The sequence below is a fragment of the Arvicanthis niloticus genome, chromosome 26 (genome assembly GCF_011762505.2).
Source record: "Arvicanthis niloticus isolate mArvNil1 chromosome 26, mArvNil1.pat.X, whole genome shotgun sequence".
Classification (NCBI taxonomy): Eukaryota; Metazoa; Chordata; class Mammalia; order Rodentia; family Muridae; genus Arvicanthis; species Arvicanthis niloticus.
The window spans coordinates 16913544-16938631 of record NC_133434.1 but is presented as its reverse complement, the minus strand read 5'-3'; the positions used below and the strand labels follow the sequence as shown (position 1 = coordinate 16938631).

Here is a 25088-nt window from a genome sequence, read left to right as displayed (position 1 = left end):
CCACAGCCAGCAAGAATGGATTTTTGGCAGCGAGTATTTAACTTTCACCAGTTTTCTTCACTTGTGAGAAGGGACTGGGGGAAGGGCGGGGTACAGCCAGACCAGCTCCCAACCTCCTTGTCCTAAGGGATCAGTGAGTGACTTTGCTGGGGCCAGATTTTGCAACCTTCCGATCCAGCCCGATTTTCTCTCCTTTCCAATGGCCCTATGGATTCTGGGATCCTGGCTGATCAAAGAGCCACCGAAGAGAAGAAATCTGAGTGCCGAATGACTACAGGCTGCCTCCCAAGCCTCTACCCACTCACTGGGAGGAACACAGATGGACACTTATTTTGTGAAACCTGTAGTCTGTGGGGCTCATCGAATTGCTTAGTTTAACTCACTGACACGCAGGTTTAGCTGCGGTCAAACTTCTCAGAGAAAAGCAAAGACATTAAAGTATACGTAGATTGTGTTAAGATGGAGGCTGGGGAAGTGTAGTGACTAGCAGCTGCTAGGGATATGCTCCCTATGCCTGGACTGCCCGCTGACCAACCCTACTTGTCCTTGGAGGTTGGACATGAGGTGTCATGAGATCAACAGCACAGACTCCAGGAGCAGGTGAGAAACGCTGCAGCCAGCTCATCCGAAAGCTGCTGCAAGCTCCTTTAATGCCCTCCGCCCAGGCCCCATTGGTCCCAAGAAAGTGTCTCTTTCCAACAGCAATTCTCGATTGGCTGGCGTTGTTTGGGCAATAATCCTTGGACTTTCAGGCAGTCTTCAATTAGGTCCTCCTACGGGAGTTGTCTTTGAGGCTGCACACACACACACACACACACACACACACACACACACACACCCTTGTTTATACAGAGGTGGCCACCTCCATTTCTCCTACAGGGATGTTGACTGGAATGGTCTGACTGGGGCAATCTGGTGGTTATGTTAGGGCTCAACATTTCCTGTCCCATTAACCTGTCTCATGTAAATGCCTACTCGGGTCTATGCAGAGAGGATATGGATGCCTGTAGAATCATTGCTTTGAGACCTGGGAGACAATCTGAGTGTCTGTGACTAGAGGACTGGATAGATGGATGGACAGTTCAAATCGTGGGAGCCTCACAGTGATGAGAAGCTATTGACTTGTGCATGGAGAGACAAAAATTCATAGTGTGGGAGCCTACAAGATGGCCAGTGGGTGAAGCAGTGTACAGTCAAGCATGATAACCTGAGTTTGATTTCTAGGACCCACAGGGTAGAAGGAAAGAAATGACATTTTCAAGTTGCTCTATGACCTCCATCCTAGTTCTAGTTACATATATATATATGTAACTATACACACATATATGTATATATGTGTGTATATATGTGTATATGCATATATATACACATAGGTACTACACACACATACATGCCCCAAGGTGAATAATATAATAAAATATTTGAATCTGTTTCTCTCTATATGTACATTAAACATCTCAGAATGACTGCCTATCTGTATCAGAATGGAATAGGATGAGAAAAAGAAAAAAAAATCAAATGGCTGGGTTTCCCTCCATTCTGCAGTTACTTAGTTCACTAGTTCTCTGACACGAGTTTGCACGATAATTACAGGTATCCATCTCTGAGGCTTGGCTTTCTTTACAGAGCCTGATTCCCAGCAAGTTGTTTTGTCTATCCTTACTTTTTAAGCTCATGTTCAGCCTTCAATGCTTTCCCTGATTTAATAGGCATTTTCATTTAATCATCTGAACTCATTTTCTTCAGAAACACAACAATAAAAGAAGAACAGCAAGATAAAATCCAGCCTTGGTCCTGGCATCTTCTACTCAGATTATAAAACTGTTTGCTTTTGACCCAGACGGTACATAGAAGGAGAAAACGCTGAAACAGCACTGCGTTTGTCAGCATCCGTAGGAACGGGACAGATGTTCCCGACAGGTATTTTACCACTGCAGTAATTAGCAGGAAGCATTGGAACGGGGGCTGAGGCTGGTTGGTAGAATGCTTGTCTGGCATACCTGAAGCTCTGGGTTCCATCCTGAGCACAGCATGAAGCCAGGTGCCCTGGCACTTGTCTGTAATCCCAGTGCTTAGAAGGCATGGACATGAAGAGGGGTTCAAGGTCAGCTACAGAGCAAGTTTGAGGCCAGCTTGGGCTACACAAGACCATCTCAGAAAGAAGGGAAGAAGAAGAGAAGAAAGGGGAGTGTGTGTGTGTGTGTGTGTGTGTGCATGTGTGTACATGTACTTGTGCCTCTGTGTGTGTGAATATGTGTATGTATGTATGTGTGTATGTGTGTATGTATGCATGTGTGTATGTGTGTATAGTGTGTATGCATATATGTGCATGTGTGTATAGTATGTGTGTGTATGTGTGCACGTATGTATGTGTGTATAGTGTGTGTACTTGTTTATATATGTGTACACGTGTGTATATGTGTACACGCGTGTATATGTGTATAATGTGTGTGCCTGTGTGTATACGTGAGTATGTGTGTGTATGTGTGTCTGAGTATGTGTGTGTAAGCATGCATGTGCACATGTGTGTGTAATGTATGTGCATGTGTGCGTTTGTGTATGTGTGTATAGTATGTGTGTGCATGTGTACATGTGTGTATGTGTGTGTATGTATGTATGTGTGTCTGAGTATGTGTGTATATATATGCATGTGCATGTGTGTAGTGTATGTGCAAGTGTGCGTGCGTGTATGTATGTATAGTATGTGTGTGTATGTGTACATGTGTGTATGTGTGTATATTGTATGTGCATGTGTGTGTATGTTGTATTGTGCATTTGTGTGTGTGTTTTTGTGTGTGTGTGTGTGTATGTGCATGTGTGTGTGTTGTAGGGGGAACAACAGAAGTCATTAGAGCAGAGACAAGAGCTGAAAGATAGGATGAGTAATCTTAGCATGGGCAACGTTGTCACTCTGGGAGGAAGAAGAGGGTCGGGAGTGGGCAGAACATCCAAATAACTCAGCTTCTGCTCTCTGGGAACTGAGGAAGCTATGCCAGGCTACTCTGGACTTTGGTACTGCATCTGTCCGGCACACATGGTTCCCTGGCCACCAGCCACAGCATGGAGGCTGGTACCAGCCTTGGCCAAAAGCCCTGACCCCAACTGTCCTCTCTATAGGTCACAAGCCATGTGATGAGGGTGGATCTGGAAACTGGCCTGGTTTAGCTCAGCTATCTTTCCTAAGTAGTCTTCAGCTGTTCCTCTCCTAAGCCAAGCAGAAGCCCATTAACAGCATTCCTGTGCAGCCCCTCCTAGGTACCCCCTCAATGTTTACTGAAGCCCACATAGCGGATTCCATAGCCAGTTTAAAACTCCAAGATATGTAGTCATTGATCAGATACTATGTAGTTGGATCTCTATGGCTGTACACCTCAATCTGAGCTCTGTGAACATGTGTACTGTTGGAGCGGTGTCTAAGAGGCGCCTTCTTGTAGGCTGCAAAAACATGGTTCCCTGCTGCCCTGCAAAGAAGGCTACTCTTACCAAATGCAGCCATCAGAATCTGAGTTCGGCCTTGTGGGGCCATATCACATTTGATGACTTATCATTCTTGTAATAGTCGTTATTAGCAGGTAAGCATATGAAAGGCCCCCAGACTGCCAGCTCTTCTGATTGGTCCCAGATTGCTGGTTCTTCTATTTCAGGAGTTATTTAATCTGGCTCTAGTTTGGAATTCTGACACTGGCCTGTATATAGCATGAATTATAGTTTACACAGAGAACCAGAAGAAGTCTGCATTGACATGTCTCTGCAATATAAATGAATAACTGCTTCCATCAACCAGGCTCACAATTGCTGGGGTGTACCTGAGGTGTGGCTCTTTTTGAAACAAGCAGGAACCATGGAATATCAAAAGAAAACTCATCTTCCTGGGACCTGCATTCACACCAACACTTTCTAGGGCTTCTAGTCTGGGACTTCTTGATTCTTTCTGTTTCTCTCCCCTCCATTCTAGATATGTTTTTAAAGATTTGTTTTACTTTTATTTATTTATTTATGTGTGTGTGTGTGTGTGTGTGTGTGTGTGTGTGTGTGTGTGTGTTGGTGCCCACAAGAGGGACCAGAAGAGAGTGCCAGACACCCCAGAACTGGAGTTATAGGTGATTGTAAACTGCCCAAGATGGATTTGGAGAACTGAAGAGGGGTCCTCTATTAGATGCAAGCTCCTCTTTCCAGTCCAAATGGCCCTATGGCTGCTAAGTGATTTGGCCCCATTGTATCAAAAAACAAAAAGAAGCATGCTGCATCCTGCAGAGAAGAAACCTGGATGGGGACCTATATTATTTTTCAATACTCTTGAACCGTAAACCTGTTTGGGATGACTGTGTTTGAACATAACTGGATTTGGGTGGTGGTGGGTTGCTTGTTTGATTTGATTACAGGGCAGACAAGTTGCAAATCATGGTAGCTGCTAGAAGGAGGGGGATGGGGAAAAGAGAAAGTCATAGTGTCAAGTTACAGTACCAATAGAAGTCTGAAAACAGCTGCTTGGAGAAAGATGGGTTGCAGCGTGATGGTTCCACAGAGAACTTCCCAAGTGAGAAAGCCCAAGGGAATCAGGGCCAGAGCCTTTGGTTTTGATTGGTATCCAAGGAAGACATAGAAAAGAGAAAAGTTAACACTTTCCAGGCAGATCTCAGAAAAGCAGGCAGGCTTGGCCATGAAGATTTGCAAGCAGCTGAATACAGGATAGATAGATAGATAGATAGATAGATAGATAGATAGATAGATAGATAGATAGATAGATAGATAGATAAGATAGATAGATAGATAGATAGATGATACATACATACATACATACAGACAGACAGACAGACAGACAGACAGATATAGACAGATATAGAGCAAGCATGAGACAAATGTTTCAAACTATTTCCACATAAAGATGACTATGGGATGGATGCTGGTTGACACTTCAGGGTCTTAGAAGTCTTCCTTTCTCCTGACATGTAGTGAGCCACAATTCCTCTTTCCTCCAGCTGGCACGGGGGTGGGGGTGGGGTGTTCCACTATGGTGACAGCTGACATAAACACCCATTGCTTCTCTTAGCAGCCTTTCTACTGTTTAGTGTCCCTAAGCAGTAGTTTGCTTTTGTCGGCTTTATGCTTTATAGAAGGGGAGTCTACAAGGTCTTCTTGTGATTGGCTGCTTTCACCCCAAGTCACTTGAAAAATCCCCCAGTTGATGCCTGTAGCTGCTATGCGTGCCTCATTCTGGCCTATTCCCACTTGATTCGCTCCACTGTTGCCGGGCAGATATGTTGTTTCTAGTTGGGGCTGGCAAGTTTCATCTTCACTTACCATTTGAATGGATTTGGAATCACTCATGAGACATACCTCTGAGTGTGTCCTTGAGGATATTTCTTGAAAGGGTTAACTGAGCAGAGAAGACTCAGCTTGGGTGTGGGCATCATCCCATTGGCTGGTGTCCTGGGGTGACATTCCAGTCTCTCTGCTTCCTGTCTGTGGACACAATGTGACTGGCCACATCACACTCCTCCCACTATGTCTTCCTGCTGTGGTGACCCTATACCCTCAAACTATTAGCCAAGATAAACACCTCTTTCCATAAGTTACCTTTGTAGGGTATTTAGTCACAGTAACAACAACAACGAAAGTATTATATAAAGGGTATTCCAAACAATGCTGTAAAGAACACCATGGCTATGCCCCTGATTTTCTCTGGGAATGTACCTTGTAGTGCAGTCTCTGAGACTGGTGTATGTACACACTCATGTCTATGGTTAATGTGAATGGTTCACTCATTTGTCTATTTTCTGACAAATGTGTTTGATTCTGGTCACATGTCACTTGGGCCAGTTTGATGCATGTGTAGTAATATTTCACTAAGGTATAAATGACATTTCATTGATGAAATTAAGTGTCATTTTATAGGTTTGTTGGCTATTCCTTTGTTATAAAAGGTCTGTTCAAATCTTCTCTTTCTGTCTTTATCTTCTTTTGGATTTGCAAAAGTGTCTTTTAAATTCTGTATCCCAGACAGGCCTGGTGGCTCACACCTTTAACCTCAGCACCCGGGAGGCAGAGGCAAGCAGAACTCCATGAGTTTGAGGCCAGCCTTGCCTATAGTTAGACGTGTTTCAAAAATCTGGAAATAAGTAAATGAACTCTCTCAGTTCTATGTCAGCTCTATATGCTTTACTCAGCCTGTCAGTTGGTCCTCCTGTCCTTTGACCTGTGCATGAAATGGACAGTCCTACGTTTTTGGTTGTGAGCCTAGCCTTTAATGGATGAGCCATCTCTCCAGCCCAGAATGGTGAGTCTTAACTGTCACATAATCAAATTTATTAGTCTTTCACTTATTAATGGCTTTTGTTCCTGGAAGAAATGCTTCCTGACACCCAAGACTATGACAACATTCTCCTATATCACCCTTTGTATCTTGAGACTTTTATTCTTTACATATAACTGGTTAATAAGACTTAATTGATATCTGCTTGCAGTATGAGGAGTGCCTCTCACACCATTCTCCTCCCTACAGATACTCAGCTATCCCAGGGCTATTTATTTTAAGTCTGTCTCTTTCCCTGCCTATCTGAGATACCTCCTGAGCATACGTCAAATGTACACAAGATGGGTCTGTCCACAGCCCCTCCACTCTGGTCCATGGATGGGTCTATTCATCAAGCCCAGTGCCAATATTACTCAGCCTTAATGGTGATAGCTCCCTAATAAGTATTTATATCCTGTACAGGGAGTTCCTCCCACCTTAGTCGTCTTTTCCAGGAGTTCCTACTCTTGTCTCTTGGCACTGCCATATAAATTTTAAAAACAGCTGGTCAAGTTCTAGAAAAAAAAAACCTATTGGGATTTTAATTGGGATTTTACTGAGTCTATAAATCAATTTGCAGAGAAATGACATCTTTACAATGTTACGCTGTCCACTCCACAGAGAGGTGTTTTTCTCTATTTATTTAGGTCTTCTTTAATGTCTTTCAATAAAACTTGATTCTTTGCTCCATTAATGTCCTATATATATTTTATTGTAGGTACTTCATATTTTTTTAATGTCACCATGGGAAAAGCTGATTTTGAGCTTCGTTTTATAACTGTTGCTAACTGAAAAAGAATTTAATTTTGTCGGTTGATTTTGTACCTAGAAGTTTAGCTTCTTGTGTTCATTCTGGCAAATTCGTAGCTGCTTTTCATTTCCTAAATAGAAGACCATGTTCATAATGGATTCTCTCCTTCTCTTTCTAATCCTATTTTTTCCCTTTATTTTCTCATCTCCTGTAGTTCTAGTACTTCTGGTAGATTTTTTATTAAAATTTATAACTGTTGTAGGATGTAGTTATAAATACCTTTAATCCCAATATAACAGGAGGCAGAGTTACATATATATCTGTGAGTTCAGGGCCAGCCTGGTCTACATAACGAGGTGTAGGCCAGCCAGATCTGCATAGTGAGACCCTATCTCAAAAACAAACAAACAAACAAACAAACAACCCTGATAATTGTCAACACACATATCTGACCTATGTCAAAGAGAAAGCTTTCAAATGCATGATCAATCAGCAAAACATCAGTGCATAGTCTTTATCAGTGGATCAAGGAGGCCTCATTCTATTCTTAATGTGAGAAAAGTTATTATTGTGGATGGACACAGAATTTGAGCTTTCTTATTTCTTTTGCATCTATTGAATAAATTCAGTCATTTCCCCTGTAATGTGCAAATGTGGTGGTTAGTACTCATTGAATTTTAATTATTAGACTGTTGTGAATCACAGGCATAAACTGCTTTGCTTGTCATGTAACTGTCACAGGGATAGGCCTTTGAATTAGGCCTGCTCTAAAACAGGGCTGTAACTGCGTTGAGTCACTGAACCACCCTGTGCCTCAGTCTCCTTGCATGCTAACATGGAGGCAACAGTCCTAAGTCATATAACTATTCTCAGGTTTAGAAAATTGTGCAAAAAGCTGCAGGCAGTTTTTGGGATGTATTAAGCACCACAGAAGTTTTAATGGTTTTACTGACTAGGCAATAGTTAATTTAGAATTTTTGCAAGAGTAATTTTTAGTTTGTAGTATTTCCTCTTTGCAAATCACCATGGTATTTGGATTTTTCCTAAACTTATAAGCGTAGTTGTTGAAGAATTATGTGTAAAATATAATTTCATCTTTTCTTCTTTCCTTCTTTTGTGTGCATGCATGCATACATACATGTGTACATGCATGTGTGTGTGTGTGTGTGTGTTCATTCCATAGCACATGTGTTCAGAGGACTAATTGAGGGAATTGGTTCTCTAGGTCCATCCTGGGCTCCACAGGTTGTTCTCAGACTGTTGGCTTTGGAGGCAAGCTGACCTGAAGTGCCTCACCAAGACTGAATGTAATTTTCAGCTTAATTTATTTAATACTTATAGCATTATTTGAAATTTGTAGGTGTTATGCCTTCACTAAGGAACTTATAAACCTAATTTCTATAATGCATTGGCCTAGAACTAGTTGTAGAATCTTATTATTATTTAAATATTTGTGCGTCAGACAAACCGGGAGGCATTTCTCCCATCACGAGTAAGTGAGATGTTAGAATCCTTTTCTCATCCCTGACGATGGATGTAGGGAACTTGGCTCTTTTTACCCCCTTGGACATTTGGAAAAGCCAGAGTGAAGGTGCACTCAGTAGATGAGGAAGAGAAGCTGATGTGCAGAGATTAGAGACCTCTAGCCCCACAGGCAAAGGAACATAGAAACAAGGGGAAATAATTAAGCTGCCTGGTTTTTGTTGTTCTTATTTGTTTTTGTTTTTGCAACCAGTTAGATTTCCTGTAATTTGTTTTTATTATAGTATCAACCAAAAAAAATTTTTTTTGAGAGAGGGGTCTAACCATGTAACCTGTATATGTAACTATGTAACCTGTGGGCCACCTTCCATTCCCAACCTTAATAGAGATTCTCTGGGTGAGTTTTTTATGCCTTGTAACCAAAGAGCTCTTGTTTAATCACGACCCATGTCATGCCTGGAACTTACTGCTTTTGCATTGGGTGCAACAGCTCCTGCTGGTTAATCAAACACTGTTTTGAGCAACGACTCTGTGAAGCAACTCATGACGGAGAGCAGGAAGTACAGACTCAAGGCACAGCCCCTAGTCTACCGGTCATTTAGTGTATCGCTTCTGTAATGGTTGTGAGAAAAATAATTGACAGACTATACCAGGAACAAATACATGCTAGTACAAAAAATGAAGGATTTGGCTAGGCAGGGTGAATTCTAATTGGCAGTGTGAGTCCAGAGGTGGAACCGGGAGGAATTCTTTAATGAAATTGAGGTCTCTTGGAGCTTACATTGAGAGAACCATCAAGGTTTGAATTCATTGGAAGCGGCAGGGAGCTTGTGGATGTGCAGAGCAGTGGCAGAGGCAGAAGCAAACCACAGATGCATTGGGCTGGCCTTGAACTTGTTGTGTATGTAGCCAAGGATGAACCTGAACTTCTGACTCGTAGTGCTTAGTGCTGAAACCACATGCACGTGGCACCATGGCAGATTTATGCAGTGCTAAGGCTCAAGCCTCAGGCTGAATGCACGGTGGGCAAGCACTCTACCACTTGAGTTGTGTTTTCAGCCCTTAACCATGGTTTTGATTGATTACTTTGTTCAGACATTTTTATAGAATCTTTTGATTATTCTTTGGCAATTTCATACATTCTCACCGTGCATCCCGACTATACCCATTCCTGGCTTTCCCTTACACACCCTCCTTCCTCATTCATGGCCCCTCACAGCTTTAGAACTCACTGAGTCCTTGTGGTGCTGCTTGCTGGCATTTTGGCTGATCTTGTTAGCTTGGCCTTATGCACGTAACCGTAACCGTAACTACAGTGTGCCCGAGAGTGCAGCCACCTATCTAGGAAGACACTGTCCATGTCTTAAAAATTAATCTTTCCAGATTCCATCTGAGATTATTTTTCTCTAGCCAACATTCCTTAGTCATGAGCTTGTCTCCATACCCCACGTTCCCTTTTCTTTCTTTTATGTGTTAAAACTGAAACCATTCTTTGGGACTCATTCTCAACCCCCCAACCTCCCTCTCCCCCACCCCCCACTCCCCACCCCCCACCCCCCTGGAAGAATCCTTGCAAGAACAAGACGACTATTGGATTGCTTAGAGATGACCCGCCTCTCTGAACTCAGGGCTTCTTCCAGGAGTTAAACAATCTCCGTGATGGGCGGGGCCATTTCTCCTGTCTGCAGTTTTGCAGTTGACCTTCACCACTGGGCAGAGGGCTGCCTGCAGTGCATGGCCCTCCTCCCGCCACTCCCCTCTTCTCCTAAACTCCCTTCTCCAGGAGTTTCATCACTTCCTGGAATAGCCTGACCGTCTACAGTCTAGTTCATTGTTAGAATTTAGTCTCTAAGGGGTGGGCCGAGCTGGAGGAAGATTGACAGCTCTAAGACTCCAAAAGCCAACTTCACGGGGTGACTCCCTGCTTCTGGAGGAGGGGGTAGGAGAGCATAGGGCGGGTGCACGGAGCTGAGACACTATGGAATCTGGCTTTACCTCCAAGGACACTTATCTAAGTCATTTTAATCCTCGGGATTACTTGGAAAAATATTACAGCTTTGGGTCCAGACACTGTGCAGAAAATGAGATCCTCAGACATCTGCTGAAAAATCTTTTTAAGATATTCTGCCTGGGTAAGTTTGTCTCTCTAAATATGAGTCACATTGTGTCTCATAGGATGACTGAACTTGTGCCTAGCCATCACTATTAAACAGTCTCTTGGCATCACTTACTCGTTGAATGAGAATCAAAGTTAATGTTGGCTTACTTATTTTACAGTTTACAAAGTTATTTTACATCCATTGTCTTTTGTATGATTGTAAAAATGGAGGCGGGGGGGGGGGGGCCCTGAGTGCTGTCCTTGTGTGCTGCAGTGACTTTCCAGATGGCTTGAAGGAGCCATTTCACCTCACAGAACAGTTTAGAGAGTCTAAGAGAGCCGGGGGTGGGGTGAGGGAAACGGGACACATAGGACTCAAGAAAGTGAGGCAGGAGGATCTCCACGAGGACAGCCTGGACTACATACTGATTTTTCAAGCTAGCCTGGGCTGCAGAGTGAGATGTTGTCCACAAAAGAAAGAAAGGAAGGAAGAAAGAAAGAAAGAAAGAAAGAAAGAAAGAATTTAATTCTACTCTTGATTGAAAGGAATGTTTGTTTACTCATGAGGTAAAGACCTCCCCAAATATTAAGAACTTGATGATTTGATCATTAATTAATCTCAGTGTTTTAATTTTTTTAACTGATGTATCTGTGTAAGCATATGTGTACATGTCCCGTGCTGGTGCATGCATGGGGCCAGAAGAGGGCATCAAGTGTCTACTTCCATCACTCTCTCCAGCTGTTCCTGTGGGGCAGGGTCCCCTCCTAAACCTGGGGCTTGTGTGTTAGCTAGACTGGAAGCCAGTAAGCCCCAGAGAGCCTCTCCTCTCTGCTCCTCTAAGAGATGGGATCACAGGCATTTGTGAGATGCCTGGCTTGTTACACAGGTTTTGGGGTCTGAATGCTGGCTCTCATCGCTGGACCATCTCTCCAGTCCTTAAATTCAGTTGTTACACAACAACAAGGACAACAACAACAAAAATGGCAAAATCCCAGTAAAGACAGTGTAACTTCAGCTCTGTCTGTCTCCTTCTGATGCCTGATTCCTTGCCCCCTTCTGTATCAGGTGGTGGTGTAAAGGAAGAACTCCTGATTGATTGACATTGGCTCTGGCCCCACCCCCCTCTTCTGTTCAAGGTGATGTAAAGGGAGAACTCCTGATTGACATTGGCTCTGGCCCCACCCCCCTCTTCTGTTCAAGGTGATGTAAAGGGAGAACTCCTGATTGACATTGGCTCTGGCCCCACCATCTATCAGCTTCTCTCTGCCTGTGAGTCCTTCAAGGAGATCGTTGTCTCTGACTACACAGACCAGAACCTCTGGGAGCTGCAGAAGTGGCTGAAGAAGGAGCCAGGAGCCTTTGACTGGTCCCCAGTGGTCACCTATGTGTGTGATCTTGAAGGCAACAGGTAGAGCAATGGGTATCTGTTCTTCAACTTTCTAAAGGGATGGGGATGTTTCTATTAGCCAAAACTACCACTAAAATCCAAATGAAAAATGCAAAAGAAACTCAAAGACAGAGACCAAAGGGTGGAGGATGAGGGCTCAGAATAGCTGGGCTGTCAAATGTGCCACCTGAGTACTGCTTTATAACAGTCATCCAACACAAGGGTGGTGGCTTCGCGCGTGCCTAATGCTCACACCACCGGAAACGGCAAAACGTTGACAGATGTTTGTTTTAGGCAACAGAATAACATGAAGCAATTATGGGGGAAGAATTTATTACTTACCATCCATAAAGTTAGAGTCTTTAGGATCTGGGAGATGGTCAGAGGGTAAAGTGCTTTTCACAGAAGTTGTTCTTTCTCCAATGTCTTCTTGGCATCTTTATTGAAAACCAGCTGGCTGCAGATGCATGGCTTAGTCCTATACTGTCTATTCTGTTCCACTATTCTGTGTTTTCTGGGTTTTGTTGTTGTTTTGTTTTGTTTTGGAAATACTGTGCTGGTTTGGTGACTATAGCTTTTTTGTTGTTGCTGCTGTTGTTGTTGCAGTGAGGTAGTGTGTGATTTCTGATATTTTCTTGGTGCTATTTGGGCTTTGTGTGTATGGTTGCCTAAAGATTCTAGACTTGTTTTCTAGTCCTGTCACTAGTGTTTTAAGAGGAATGGTATTGGTTCCACCGATTGCTTTGGACAGTATGGACATGTTCATGATCTTGGTTCTTCAGATCAGTGAACAAATCTTTTCATTTTGTTGACATTTTGGCTTGTTTTAGCTAAATCCATTTTTAATTAATTAATTTATTTATTAATAAATATTAATAAAAATAATATTAAATATTATATATTTATTTATTATAGCTATTGCAATAGGATTGACTTCTTGATTTCTGTTTCAAATAATTCTCTACTGGGGCATAGATATTCAGATGAGGGTTCTGAAAAGTTAGTGCTTCTTGATTAATGGTTAAGGGAACTAGCATCTATCCATCCATTTATCTGTCCACCCACTCATCCATCCACCCATCCATCCATCCATTTATCCATCTATTCACCCAGCCATCTACTTGTCCATTCATTCACCCATCCATCCACTCAACTATCTATCTATCTATCTATCCATCCATCCATCCATCCATCCATCCATCCATCCATCCGTGTGTCCATCCACCCATTTATCTGTCCATCCATCTATCCATTTATTCATCTGTTCATCCATCCATTCATCTATCCATCCACTGACCCATCCATCTATTCATCCATCCATCCAACCACACACCTATCCCTTCATCCATTTATCCATCCATCCATCCATCCATCCATCCATTCATCCATCCATCCATCTACCCATTCACCCACCCACCCATCTATTCATCCATCAATTGATTTATTCACCTATTCACCCACCCATCTATCTATCCACCCACCCAGCAACTCACTCACCCATCTATCCACCCTCCTATTCATCCATCCATCTACCCACCCACCTACCTACCTACCTACTCACCATTTATCCATCCAACAAACTTAGGCTGAACAACTGTGACACACCACACAATACTAGCTCTTAGGCCAGAGCAGAGAATGAGATAGGAGAAGCCCTTCTGCCCTTTATCTCCTATCAGAAGTCAGAAAGATGTCTGATCATTTAGGGCCTTTGAGGCCTCGTTAAAGATTATGGCATTCAAGAAAAAAAGGCAGGTTCAGAACTAAGTCTTTTAGTTAGGAGAGATGACAGAGGTTCTGGTAGTCAACAAAATGATGGACTGGGTATTAGGTCTATCTTGCACCTTACTGACACAAATCAGTATAGTTATGCTCTAATTGTATTTTGAAAGAAAAGTTTTATTTTAACAGGAAGGGTGATATGTAGGAGGAGCTAAGGTGGGAGGAGTACAGAGAGGAAGAGGAGGAGTAAGGAGAGGAAAAGGAGAAGAAGAGGAGAAGCTAGGTTATGAGAGAGAGAAAGAGAGGGGGGACATGTAGGTAGATGTTCACATGTCTCCGCCAGTCAAAGACAGTTGGTATATCTAGGTTGGGTTACACTTCTGATTGTATGGGCATCTTGTTATTGAGCATTGCCAAACTTATAAAGCCTTTGGTTAACATTAAAAAAAATTATATAAAAGCAAATAGGAAAAGGGGGCATGGGATTCGGGTTTTCTAGGGAGGGGAAATGGGGAAGGGGGATGGCATCTGAAATGTAAATAAAATATCCAATAAAAAAAGGAAAAAAAAGATTATGGCATTTAGTAACAAGTTGAGAGGATGTTTTCATATGTCAATTTAACTTAGAAACCTCTTATATATGTAGCATAAGTGAAGATACATTCTCAAAAATTAAGGTGAATCTTACTTCTCTCTCTCTCTTTTTTTTAATATGAAGTACATGATTCCCCAGGACAGAATTTGTATAACTTGCTATGAGCATTTGGATACTAATTTACCAGGATCGATAGAACTTCAGAGGAAATGTATTAAACAGAGATTCTCCGCCACTCTGAGACAACATATCTTTCTGAAATCCAGAGCAGGCGTCCTGAAAGCCCTAGGAGATGCAGGTCCACTCTGCCTTGACATCACAGCCTACATCTCATTCAAAGACGAACCCTTCAGTCTAGCAAGATACTAAGAGAGTTACTTATCTCCCAGTAGAATCGTCAGCTCAGAACAATTGCCTCTTAAGACGCACTCCCGTCCCCATCACTTGGCCTGCATGAGAAACTGTACTTTTGGCAGGAAGTGCTTGCATCCCTTCCTTATCCTCACACCAGATCCAGCAGCTTCAACTATTTTGAGAGTGATAGTGATCCCATTCAGCTTATGTCTCTCTCACATCTTCCGACTACCTCTATCAACCTACAGTCCATTTCCCCCGAGATTATTTCTTCTTTATCTGGAGATATTTCTTGTGCTGATGGCTTCCAAGGGCAATATGAACTAGCTGCTTTCTTCTACTGCTTTGGGAGTGCAACCCAGACATTTAAAAATCATTCATTTCACAATTATTTGCAAATTTTTAATATTCAGTTACCAAACCTCATTGTAAACCACGAGATATTAATAGCATTAATAACCCAGGTCTGTCATGAGCAAGGAAAATGAACTCTTTTCTTAAGCAGTTATATAAATAGGAGTTGGCCTGATATTGGGAACTTTATAGAGGCCTTGCTGCTGTTACAGGGGGCCTGAATTAGGTCTTAAGCAGCCACATTTGGGTATCTCACAGTTGCCTGTAACTCTAGTTTTAGAAGACCTTTCTTCTGGATTCTAAGGGTATCCACAGATACAGAGAGAGAGAGAGAGAGAGAGAGAGAGAGAGAGAGAGAGAGAGAGAGAGAGAGAGAGAGAAGGAGAAGAAGAAGAAGAAGAAGAAGAAGAAGAAGAAGAAGAAGAAGAAGAAGAAGAAGGAGGAGGAAGAAGAAGGAGGAGGAAGAAGAAGAAGAAGAAGAGGAGGAGGAGGAAGAGGAGGAGGAGGAGGAGGAGGAAGAAGAAGAAGAAAATTTAGAAAAGAAATCATGGAAATAATATGAGCTAGCCTTTAGCCCCTTGGAACACATTGCTTAGCCTTGGGATCTCCAGATTAGCAGCTTCAGTGTATCATGTAGCAGCATGTTTGAAATGCAAACTCTGGGGCTGGAGAGATGGCCCAGTGCCTAAGAACACTGACTGCTCTTCCAGAGGACCCACTTTTAATTTCCAGCATCCACAGGGTGTTAATTACTGTCTGTTATTACTCCCGTTCCAGAGGACCTGACAGCTTCCTCTGGCCTCCAAAGGCACTAGGCACACGTGTTGGTGCTCAGACATACACTCAAGCAAAACACCTATAGATGGTTTTTTGTTTATTTGTTTTGTTTTAAGAAGGAGAAAAGCATACTTTCAGGCCCCACTGACTGTGCACAGAGCTGGGTTCTCACTTCCAGATCTGAGATGAGATCTGCTGAGGTGACCATGCTGGTAGGTACGGAGCTACATCTAGAGCCAAAATTCTCGAAGACCCACGGGGATGTACAAGGAAGGAGAAATGAGTCATGGGTGTGCTGTCCAGGCTCTCCCCTTCACCTTCTATACAGCCAGTGGGGGTCTGGGGAGGACAGAGACTTCCAGGTGTCCCTTCAGAAAGCACCTGGCCCCACTGAGCCTACAAGGAAAAAGATGAAACACTGAAGAGGTAGCTGCTCTCTGAAGCCAGAACTCTTGCCATAGAGGTTGGTAAGGTCTGAGCATAGTGGTGTGTTTTGGTTATCCCAGCATTCAGGAGGCAGACAGCAGGCTCATCGAGTTCAAGGCCAGCCTGGAGCCACAGAATGAAGTTAGCCTAGCCAGGGCTTAAAGCTCGTGTTTATTTCATTACTTTATTAACCTAGATGTCTGATGTTTTTATTTATAAGTTCATTACCATCATTTTTTTTTAATATTTAAAAAAAGCAGAAAAAAAGGCTGTCACAAAACAAAGTAAAACGAATATCATACTGACAACAGGAGTTGATATATTGTCCAAAATTATACACAATTGTGACAAATGTGTTCTTCACTCCAGTCTTCTGTGTTTGTTGCAAGTGTCACTGGACTTTCAAACCCACAAGAAGCTCACTGATACTCCTCCTTCTCAGGATCTCGATGGTCATGGTGACTATCCACTGACTGATTCTTTTATGGAGATGTCTCTCTCGGATAGGCACTCTCCCATCGCTCAGGTACTTTATCTCTGCAAATACTGATTGGATTGGTTAAGAAATCTTCAGTTAGCCATTTCCATTCAGTTATAAACATGTTTATAAGTCTCAAAGGACCTGAAAGTCAGTGTACCCAGAGTAAAGCGGTGACCTACCTGGATCTCCTCCATGGCTAGTATTCCTGGCTCCTTGAATGACATCATCAGACAATTACTTGGATGACACAGAAGCCTGGAGGTCAATCTTGTCATTATCCTCTCTGTTGTGTCCACTTCTCTTCCCGTGTGTTCCCTTTAGTCAGTTTTATTCTTGGAATATTTGCCTCCCTCTTCATCCAAGCTACCATTCCTGAGGGAGTAGACTCTCATCCCCACTATTGTCATTTCACTCAGTTCTCTACAATCTCTGTTCCGCGCACCTCCAGTGTCCCCTCCGCCCGCGAACAAGGACACGAGAAGCAATATTCGGGTATCACCACAGCGAGGCTTTACTCTGTATCAGCAGAAGCAGAAAGGACGCGGAAGGGCCAAAGACAGGAAGAGGCACAGCTTAAATACACCCTAGAGTGACGTATTCACTTCTGATTGGCTGTTCACTCATCACCCAATATTACGCCTCAGGATTGGCCAGTGACTTTGGCGGGCTTTCTGCCTTTGCAGCTGCGCAGTTAATTGTTTACTAGTGGAGAGGACACGATGTCCGCGCCATCTTGGAATGGCGAATTCTACCACCGCTAACAGCGGCTTCCTACAAATCTCAAGATGTACTTCAGGGCCATCTTCCCTTTTCTGAAGCCAGGTCTTACTTGGTGGCCTCCAACCTGTGCTCTTGTTTCTGCTTCTGGGGTATTGTGACTGTTGGCATGTGCCACCACACCTGCTCATAACATACCTTTGAACATCACCCTTTAGATGTCCTAGGAGAGAAAGCAAAAATCCCAGTTTTGTCTCATGGTGTAGCCCTGATATCCTAGAACTTGCTTTGTAGACTGGGCTGGCCTCAAACTCACAGAGATCTGCCTGCCTCTGCCTCCTGATCCTGCTGAGATCAAAAGTGTACGTCACCGCACCTTTGCCTGACACTCCAGGCCCATAGGCACCCTTTCTCTGCTCCTTATGTCTTGCACTGGGTGGCCTTTGTACACGCTGTCTTCTCAGGCTGAACCATCTTTCTCCCCTTGCTCCTCTGCCTCAGACAATGATGACATATGTCTTCTCCACATCTCTGCTTACATGGCTCTGTTTCTTTCCATTGTAGAATAGATCAAGTCAGGGTTCCAACATCCCATGTTCTGCTCCTCCTTGAATTTATCTGTTTCACTTACATTTTGACTAGTAATCTTTAGATTAACTATTTTCTCTCTCTTTCCCTTTGTAACTCTAGGGAGACATGAGCTGTTTCTTCTCTTCTGCTCATCCCTGAGTCTCCAGTACCTTTGAGTCCCCCAGTTTCCATCCAGCACATAACAGAGGTTTAGATGTAAGCGTAAAATAAATGAATAGATGTATCCTGGCTTTAAGACTCCATTATGTATCTACACTTTCCAGTGATTTAAGTGTGGGCTGTGCAGAAGCATTTTGGGCAGTCCTTCCTGCCTCTCAGCAAGTTGGTTTGACTTCTTTTTGTGATTTAGAGACAGGGTCTTGTGTATTACAGCTGGCCTCAAGCTCCTTATGAACTTGAGGGTGACCTTGAACTCCCGATCCTCCTGCCTTCAACTCCAAAATGCTGGAGTTTAGGGCATATGTCATCACACCAGACTTCTTTAGCCTTTATTTCCTTGAGATGTTTTGATGGCTTTGCCACAGGAGGGTTGGTTGGAGACTCTAGGGGCAGGATTTAGGGCAGGGGATCATAATGGAAAAGGCCCCTGTGGACATTCTGACTTAACATCTGCCTTACCTCTCAGGGTAGGCAGAATCTCAAGATAACTACTGGGTATGGGGAAAACATCCTCACAAAGGGCTCTTGCCAGTAGTCCTTACCTTTTCTTTCCTTCTCTTGTCCCTTAGGCTTGTGTACATAGCATATTTACAGAGAAAATGGCAGCCTCTATTTGAAAGGATCGATCTTTACATGGAGAGCAATGGCCACACTGCAGTTAGCTTTCTGTAAACCAAGTGCCATGCTGTTCTGGCGTGTGTTTATCACCTTCTCCTTGAGCTAACTGTGAGTCCGAGTGGTAATTGCCCAGGTTTCCAGGCGAGTCTATTTCCCAGTGGGTGTTATCCGCAATCCTCAAGGAGCCCTGAGGGGTAATCTTTACACAGCTGCCTTGGCAACTGAGTTCACCGGTGTTTGCTGTGAGGCCAAGGACAAGCAGGTACCTAGGCAGTGGGCACGCCTAACAAACTCCCCTCCTCAGATTGGCACATTTCCTGTGAGCTTTTGAGATTTCACAGTGGGCTTCGCCGTGTGGGAACAATTTTCGTCATCATCTGACTGGCAAGTGCTAGTTCTGTGGTAATTTGCGTCTTTAAAACAGCTTAATACACAATAGAGCACAAAGGTCTGATTCTGACGTAATCGATTAAACACACATTCTCATGATGTCCCCGACCTACAGTAACATTTCAAAACATCGGAAAAAAAAAAACCCCACAAACAAACAACAAAAATCAAAACCAAACAAAACCCCCAAACTGCCATGTGTGCTTCTCCAGCCTCTTCTGTATGCTTGCTGTGTGTATGTGCAGACAGGTAATTTCATTTTTTTTTTCTGATCTACTTTCTTTACCTATTTAAATCGGTTTCTCATAGACGTCTATTGTTTAATTATCAGCTTTTCTTCCTAATATGTTCTGTCAAATTATCTGTGTTTAGCAGGATTGGGTGGCAGCCTCGGAACGAGTCTCCCTGCCTTTTGGCTAATACTTGCTCTACTCTGCACAGCACTGTGAGGAGAGTTCCCTGCGCAGGAGAGTTCATCGTAGGAGATTTTTAAATGAGAAAAATCCAAGACAAATTAGGACAAAGTGGTTGCCATAGGACTGTCTTCATTCTTTATTCCTGATAAGGAGCAGGTAGATTCAACCAAGGGTAATTTTAAAACAAATTTTCATTATTTTAAATTACGTATATATGTCTGTGGGGGGTACAGGAGGGAGGTATGTGCCAGTGGGTGCAGGGACCCACGAAGTCCAGAAATGGAGTTCAGAAATTCTCCTGAGCTGAAGTTGCAGGAGCTTTCGAGCTGCCCAGTGTGGCTTCTGGGACCTGAGCTCAGATTATAAACTGATGACATCACTGCTCCATGGTATGGCTGAGGAGAAGGTTTTCACTGTAGATATGAGACAGAGAACAGCCAGAGGCATTGAGAAGAGTTCAAAGCAGAGAGAGAAAGAAGTACACCGAGTATGGCCAGCACACTGGACACGGCAAGGGCTCTCTGGACACGCATAGACATATACACAGACAGACAGACAGAGACACACACATAGGGGAGAATAGCAGGGGATAGAGAATAGAGAAAACACGGTAAAAGAAGCAAGGACAGAGCAGACAGACAGACAGACAGACAGACAGACAGAGATATACACAAATAGACATACACACACACACAGGCACACAGACAGATAAGACAGACAGACAGACATATACATAAATAGACACACATACACATAGACACACACAAAGACAGACAGAGATAGATAGACAGACACACACATAGATGCACACAGATGCACACTCACACAGACAGACAGAGACACACACAGAGACAGACAGAGACACACACAAATAGGCATACACACACACACATACACACAGAAAGGCAGACAGACAGAGACAGACACACACATAGACACAGGGACAGATAGACAGACAGAGACAGAGAGAAAACATAGTGAGAATAGCAGAGTTATAAGGAGATTGAGCAGCTGGGGGACAGAAGCCAAGCCTGTGAGCTAGAGGGAGTGTAGGGTAGGGGAAGAGGTGGGAAGGGCTAGGACCAGCAAGGACTTTGAAATGTGCAACAGGTACTTGGGATACTGAGGGAGGTTGGAGGCCAGCCTGAGCTCTGATGTGCTAATGGGCACCACAGGTAGCCATTTGTCCCCTGCTGCCAGAGGTAAGGAAAGTGACTCCTTTTGCTAAATGGGAATCAGTTTCACAAGTTTCTAAGGAATGCTGGCTTCTATCTAACTGCCAGGAACCCTCCTATAGTCCAGGCTGAGCTCACTGGAGTCTGGGGAACTGGGGTTTCCTCTGGACCTGACACTCAGATCCGCTGCAAGAGCAGGTTGTACTCTCAACCACTGAGCGATTTCTCCAGCCCCCGTTTATTATTCTCTATGTAGATATTAGTGTTTGTTGTAGTAATTCCCTGGTGATGCCTTGCTAAACCTCTTCCCCTTTCTGTATATTTCTTACTCTCTTCTCTCCTCCACTTCTCTCTCTTCTTCTCCACAATCTCTCTACATAGCCCAGGCTGACCTGGACTCACATATTACCCACACTGGTCTTGAGCTCACAATCCTCTTGCTTCTAGCCTTGTGAGACCTAGAATTAAAAGTGTATGTCACCATTCCTGGTTGCCACCTTTTAGAGAAGGTGGCTTATTAAGCTAGAACCGTACCATCAGTAGATACATTTAAAGCAGGATCCAGTGGTTTTCAGTGTATCCACAAAGTTGTGTAATCTCACCTCAAGTAATTTTAGAATATTTTTGTAATTTCCCCCCCAAAACCGTGTACCAGTTGGCATTTGGTGTAATTTCTCACCCTTCCTCCAGTCAAATCCCTTAGCTTCTGGCAACCTCTGCCCAGCTTTCAATCTCTCGAGCCTTCCTGGACATTGTGTGAGACTGTGTAGCACATAGCCTTTGGTTTCAGGCTTCTATCACTTAGTATAATGTCTCCTGGGTCGACCCATGTTATAGTACACATCAAAATTCATTGTTGGCCGTTAGTATTCTCAAGTGTGCATCTCCCACAGTTGAGTTACTGATATATAGGCTGATGGGTATTTGGAGTGTCTTGGGTCATTTAAGGACATACATCTACAAGTTTTTGTGTGGATCTATGTTTTGTTTCTCTAAGGTCTATGTCTATGAATGGAATTCGGGGACATGCAGAAACTTTGTTTAACTTTTCCCAGAAATGTCTAGACTATTTTCCAAAGGAGCCAGACTATTTTAAGCTCTCACTTGCAGTGCTTGCAGGTTCCTTGCCAGAACTTGTTATCTGTGTTTTCCTGCTAGCTCTCCCTGTAGATGTGGTTTGGCCATGTGTCTCCCATGGCTCCTGCTACTACCCTTTCTTATGCTCATAATCAAACCACTCATATGAAAAGTTATGGCAAACTGAAAGGACACTGGCAACTAACTGAATGCCCCAGGCTTAAAATTTTTAATCAAACATTCAGACTAGATGGCCACAGACCGCTTCCCCCACCTCAAGTCATTCTGCCCAGAGGCAGAGTTAAGTCTTCTTCAAAGCATTGACTCTTCCTCGGGAGCAGAAGTTGTCCCAACTTAAGCTCTTCTTTCTTGGCTGAGGTTGGAGCAACCTCTTCAGTCTCTGTCAAGTCAAGCTTCGCCCTCACATGGCCATCTCATCTCCGGGGTCTGTAACAGACAACCGGCTGTGTTCTGGAGTTTACAGCTGCGCATGCGCTAGGTGCTTTGCTGCTGCTTCCTCAAAGGCTTTTCTGCAGCGGGGCTCCTGGTGGAGCTCAGGGCCCCCCGAGTACTTCCCACACTCCTTCCTTCCTCCCTTCCTCTCTGACTTTCTGCTAGTTTCCCCTTTTCTGGTTCCCCTCTCCAGTTTCTCTAGTGGCTTTATCAACAGATAATCAAGTTATTTACTTGATTACTTGGTTCCTTCTTTTCTCCCCTAACAGACACGAAACAGATCCCGTGTGCCAGTCGGCCTTTCCTTTCCATAGCCAACACCTGAGACGGTTGGTTTGCAATGAGAAAGACTTAATTTAGCTCACAGTTTCATGTTGCTTATGGGTCATTGGTGGAGCATCACGGTAGGAATGCCTGAAGGAGAAAAGTCACTCGCTCTCTCAAGAGAGAAGACACCAAAGCTCTATAATCTCCTTTGAGAGCGTGTGCATAGAGACATAGCACTAGGCTCCACCTTCTAATGGCTCTACCACCTCTCAACAGAACCGAGCTGGCAAACAAACCTTTAACACAACAGCCTTTGAAAGACATTGCAGATGTAAACTATAGGACCATACATGACCTCATCTCCTGCTTTCTCTTCTCCATTGATCAACTGAAATTCTATCAATCTGGCAGAAAGAGACAGGTGTCTTGAAGAGGCTACCAGGGGAATGATCTGTTCAGAAATAGTTATCTGCAGTCAGGAGAAAGGAAGTGGTTGTAGACCCTGTCATGTGCTGCCTGTGCCCTGGACTACTCACTGCCCGACCCTACCTGCCCTTGGGGGTTGGAGATGAAGTGACTCGGAGTCAGTGACACAAACTCCGGAAGCAGGGGAGCAGGTGAGAAACGCTGCAGCAAACTCATCTGAAAGCTGCTGCAAGCTCCTTTAATGCCCTCCGCCCGGGCCTCACTGGTCCTAAGAAAGCATCTCTTCTAAACAGCAGTTTCGATTGGCTGGCACTGTCTGCATCAGCAATCTTTGGTCTCTCAGACAGTCCTCAATTAGGTCCTCTTGCAGGAGATGCCTTTGCAGCTGTGACCTATGCAGAGGCTGCAGCACCATTCCCCTACAGCCATGGTGATAAGGGCTTTTTTTTTTTTTTCTTTGTTTTTTTGAGCTAGAGTCTCACATAGGCTCTTATAGCCCAGACTGCTCTTTCACTCATTAGGTAGCCAACTTCTGATCCTCCTGCCTCCACCTCATGAGAGCATGCTAGAATTGCAGACAGACAGTACCCCTCCCAATGTATATGATGCTGGGGATGGAATCTAGGATGCAGTATGTGTTAGGCAGGCTCAGTTTGTCAACTGAGCCAAATTCCCAGGCCCGGTGATCAACAGCTTCTAAACCTGTTTCTGCTAGATCCCGTCCCATCATTAATAACTACTGTAACAACAGTCAGTCAGCACCTACGCCCCATTATTATTTACTTTGTGAGGGTCAAAAGCTACCGCCTTGCAGTCTGACAGAGGTCAAGGACAGTACTAATAATTTAAAAACTATAAAAATAAAAGATACTTTCACGGAGAGCAGTTTGTTTCAGAAGCAGATAGGACTGTTGTGATTATTCATGTCATTATTTGCTTTATAAAGAGATTTGGCCCAGCTTTGGATCATACGGTAATATGCAGACACCAGATTAGGATGAACTTAAAGTCTACAGTAGGGACCACGCCGACATTCTCAAACCCGACCAAAGAGATCTGGGGTCCCTGTATCTAGAGCAGCAAGTGACTTTGGCTTGAATCTGTTTTTCAGAACCAAGGGACCTGAGAAGGAGGAGAAGTTGAGGCGGGCAATCAAGCAGGTGCTGAAGTGTGATGTGACCCAGAGCCAGCCTCTGGGTGGGGTGTCTCTGCCTCCTGCTGACTGCCTGCTCAGCACGCTGTGCCTGGATGCTGCCTGCCCTGACCTCCCGGCCTATCGTACTGCCCTCAGGAACCTGGGCAGCCTGCTCAAGCCAGGGGGCTTCCTGGTGATGGTGGACGCCCTTAAGAGCAGCTACTACACGATTGGGGAGCAGAGGTTTTCCAGCCTTTCCCTGGGATGGGAGGCTGTTCGAGATGCCGTGGAAGAGGCCGGTTACACCATTGAGCAGTTTGAGGTGATTTCTCAAAATTACTCTTCTACCACATCCAATAATGAAGGACTCTTCTCCCTAGTGGGACGGAAGCCAGGCAGATCTGAATGATATCCTGTGATCCCAATTAAAAGCTTGCTGGTTCATTTTAGGCTGTATGGCTCTGAATGCAGTGCTTGCTGTGTGGTGTGGAAACTGAATGGGCGTGGCTGGGTGGCATAGTCACGGTGGGCGTGGCTGGGCGGCGTGGTTCAGGGTTAGGTGGGCAGTTATAGATGAGCTCATGGGCCATTCTGTGTTCCGTGCACATATTAAGGCTACGGAATCCTCAGGGGAGTAACTGAGAAATCTGGTCTCCTCTACCTGTACTCACAAAAGAAGGCTTCTCCACCACAAACATGCAGTTATTGCCACACCTGTGAATTGCACATGAATCAAGCTCATACCTGCCTGCCTGGACATCAGTTATTCACGATTAACCTCCCAAGGGACAGCGGCATCCTTTTTTTTTTTTTTTTTTTTTTTTTTTTTTTTTTTTTTTTTTTTTTTTTTTTTTTTTTTTTTTTTTTTGCGTTCTTCCTGGAGAGACTGGTACACCTCAGCCTCTGATGCTGATGAACCTGCTCTGGGCTCAGCCGGGATCTAA

At 43.9% G+C, this 25088-nt stretch overlaps 1 protein-coding gene across 3 annotated transcripts; it reads left to right on the top strand.

The window, feature by feature from the left end:
* Positions 1-160: 160 nt before the first annotated feature.
* Nnmt (nicotinamide N-methyltransferase) lies at positions 161-24593 on the top strand. Of its 3 annotated transcripts, none has more exons than XM_076925071.1 (3): positions 161-600; positions 11825-12032; positions 24121-24593. In XM_076925071.1, the coding sequence occupies exons 1-3, from the start codon at positions 570-572 to the stop codon at positions 24551-24553; spliced, it is 672 nt and encodes a 223-aa protein (XP_076781186.1). In that variant the 5' UTR covers positions 161-569; the 3' UTR covers positions 24554-24593. The 3 variants fall into 3 exon arrangements, with proteins under 3 accessions (XP_076781186.1, XP_076781185.1, XP_076781187.1); XM_076925070.1 differs by lacking the exon at positions 161-600 and adding an exon at positions 10295-10657; XM_076925072.1 differs by lacking the exons at positions 161-600; positions 11825-12032 and adding an exon at positions 19316-19444.
* Positions 24594-25088: the final 495 nt, after the last annotated feature.

Bases quoted from the DNA above. Each gene is read 5' to 3' on its own strand.
- Nnmt (XM_076925070.1), top strand. From the start codon at position 10,504: ATGGAATCTGGCTTTACCTCCAAGGACACTTATCTAAGTCATTTTAAT. The intron at 10,658-11,824 runs GTAAGTTTGTCT...CTTCTGTTCAAG, and splicing joins TTTTAAGATATTCTGCCTGG to GTGATGTAAAGGGAGAACTC. The intron at 12,033-24,120 runs GTAGAGCAATGG...TCTGTTTTTCAG, and splicing joins TGTGATCTTGAAGGCAACAG to AACCAAGGGACCTGAGAAGG.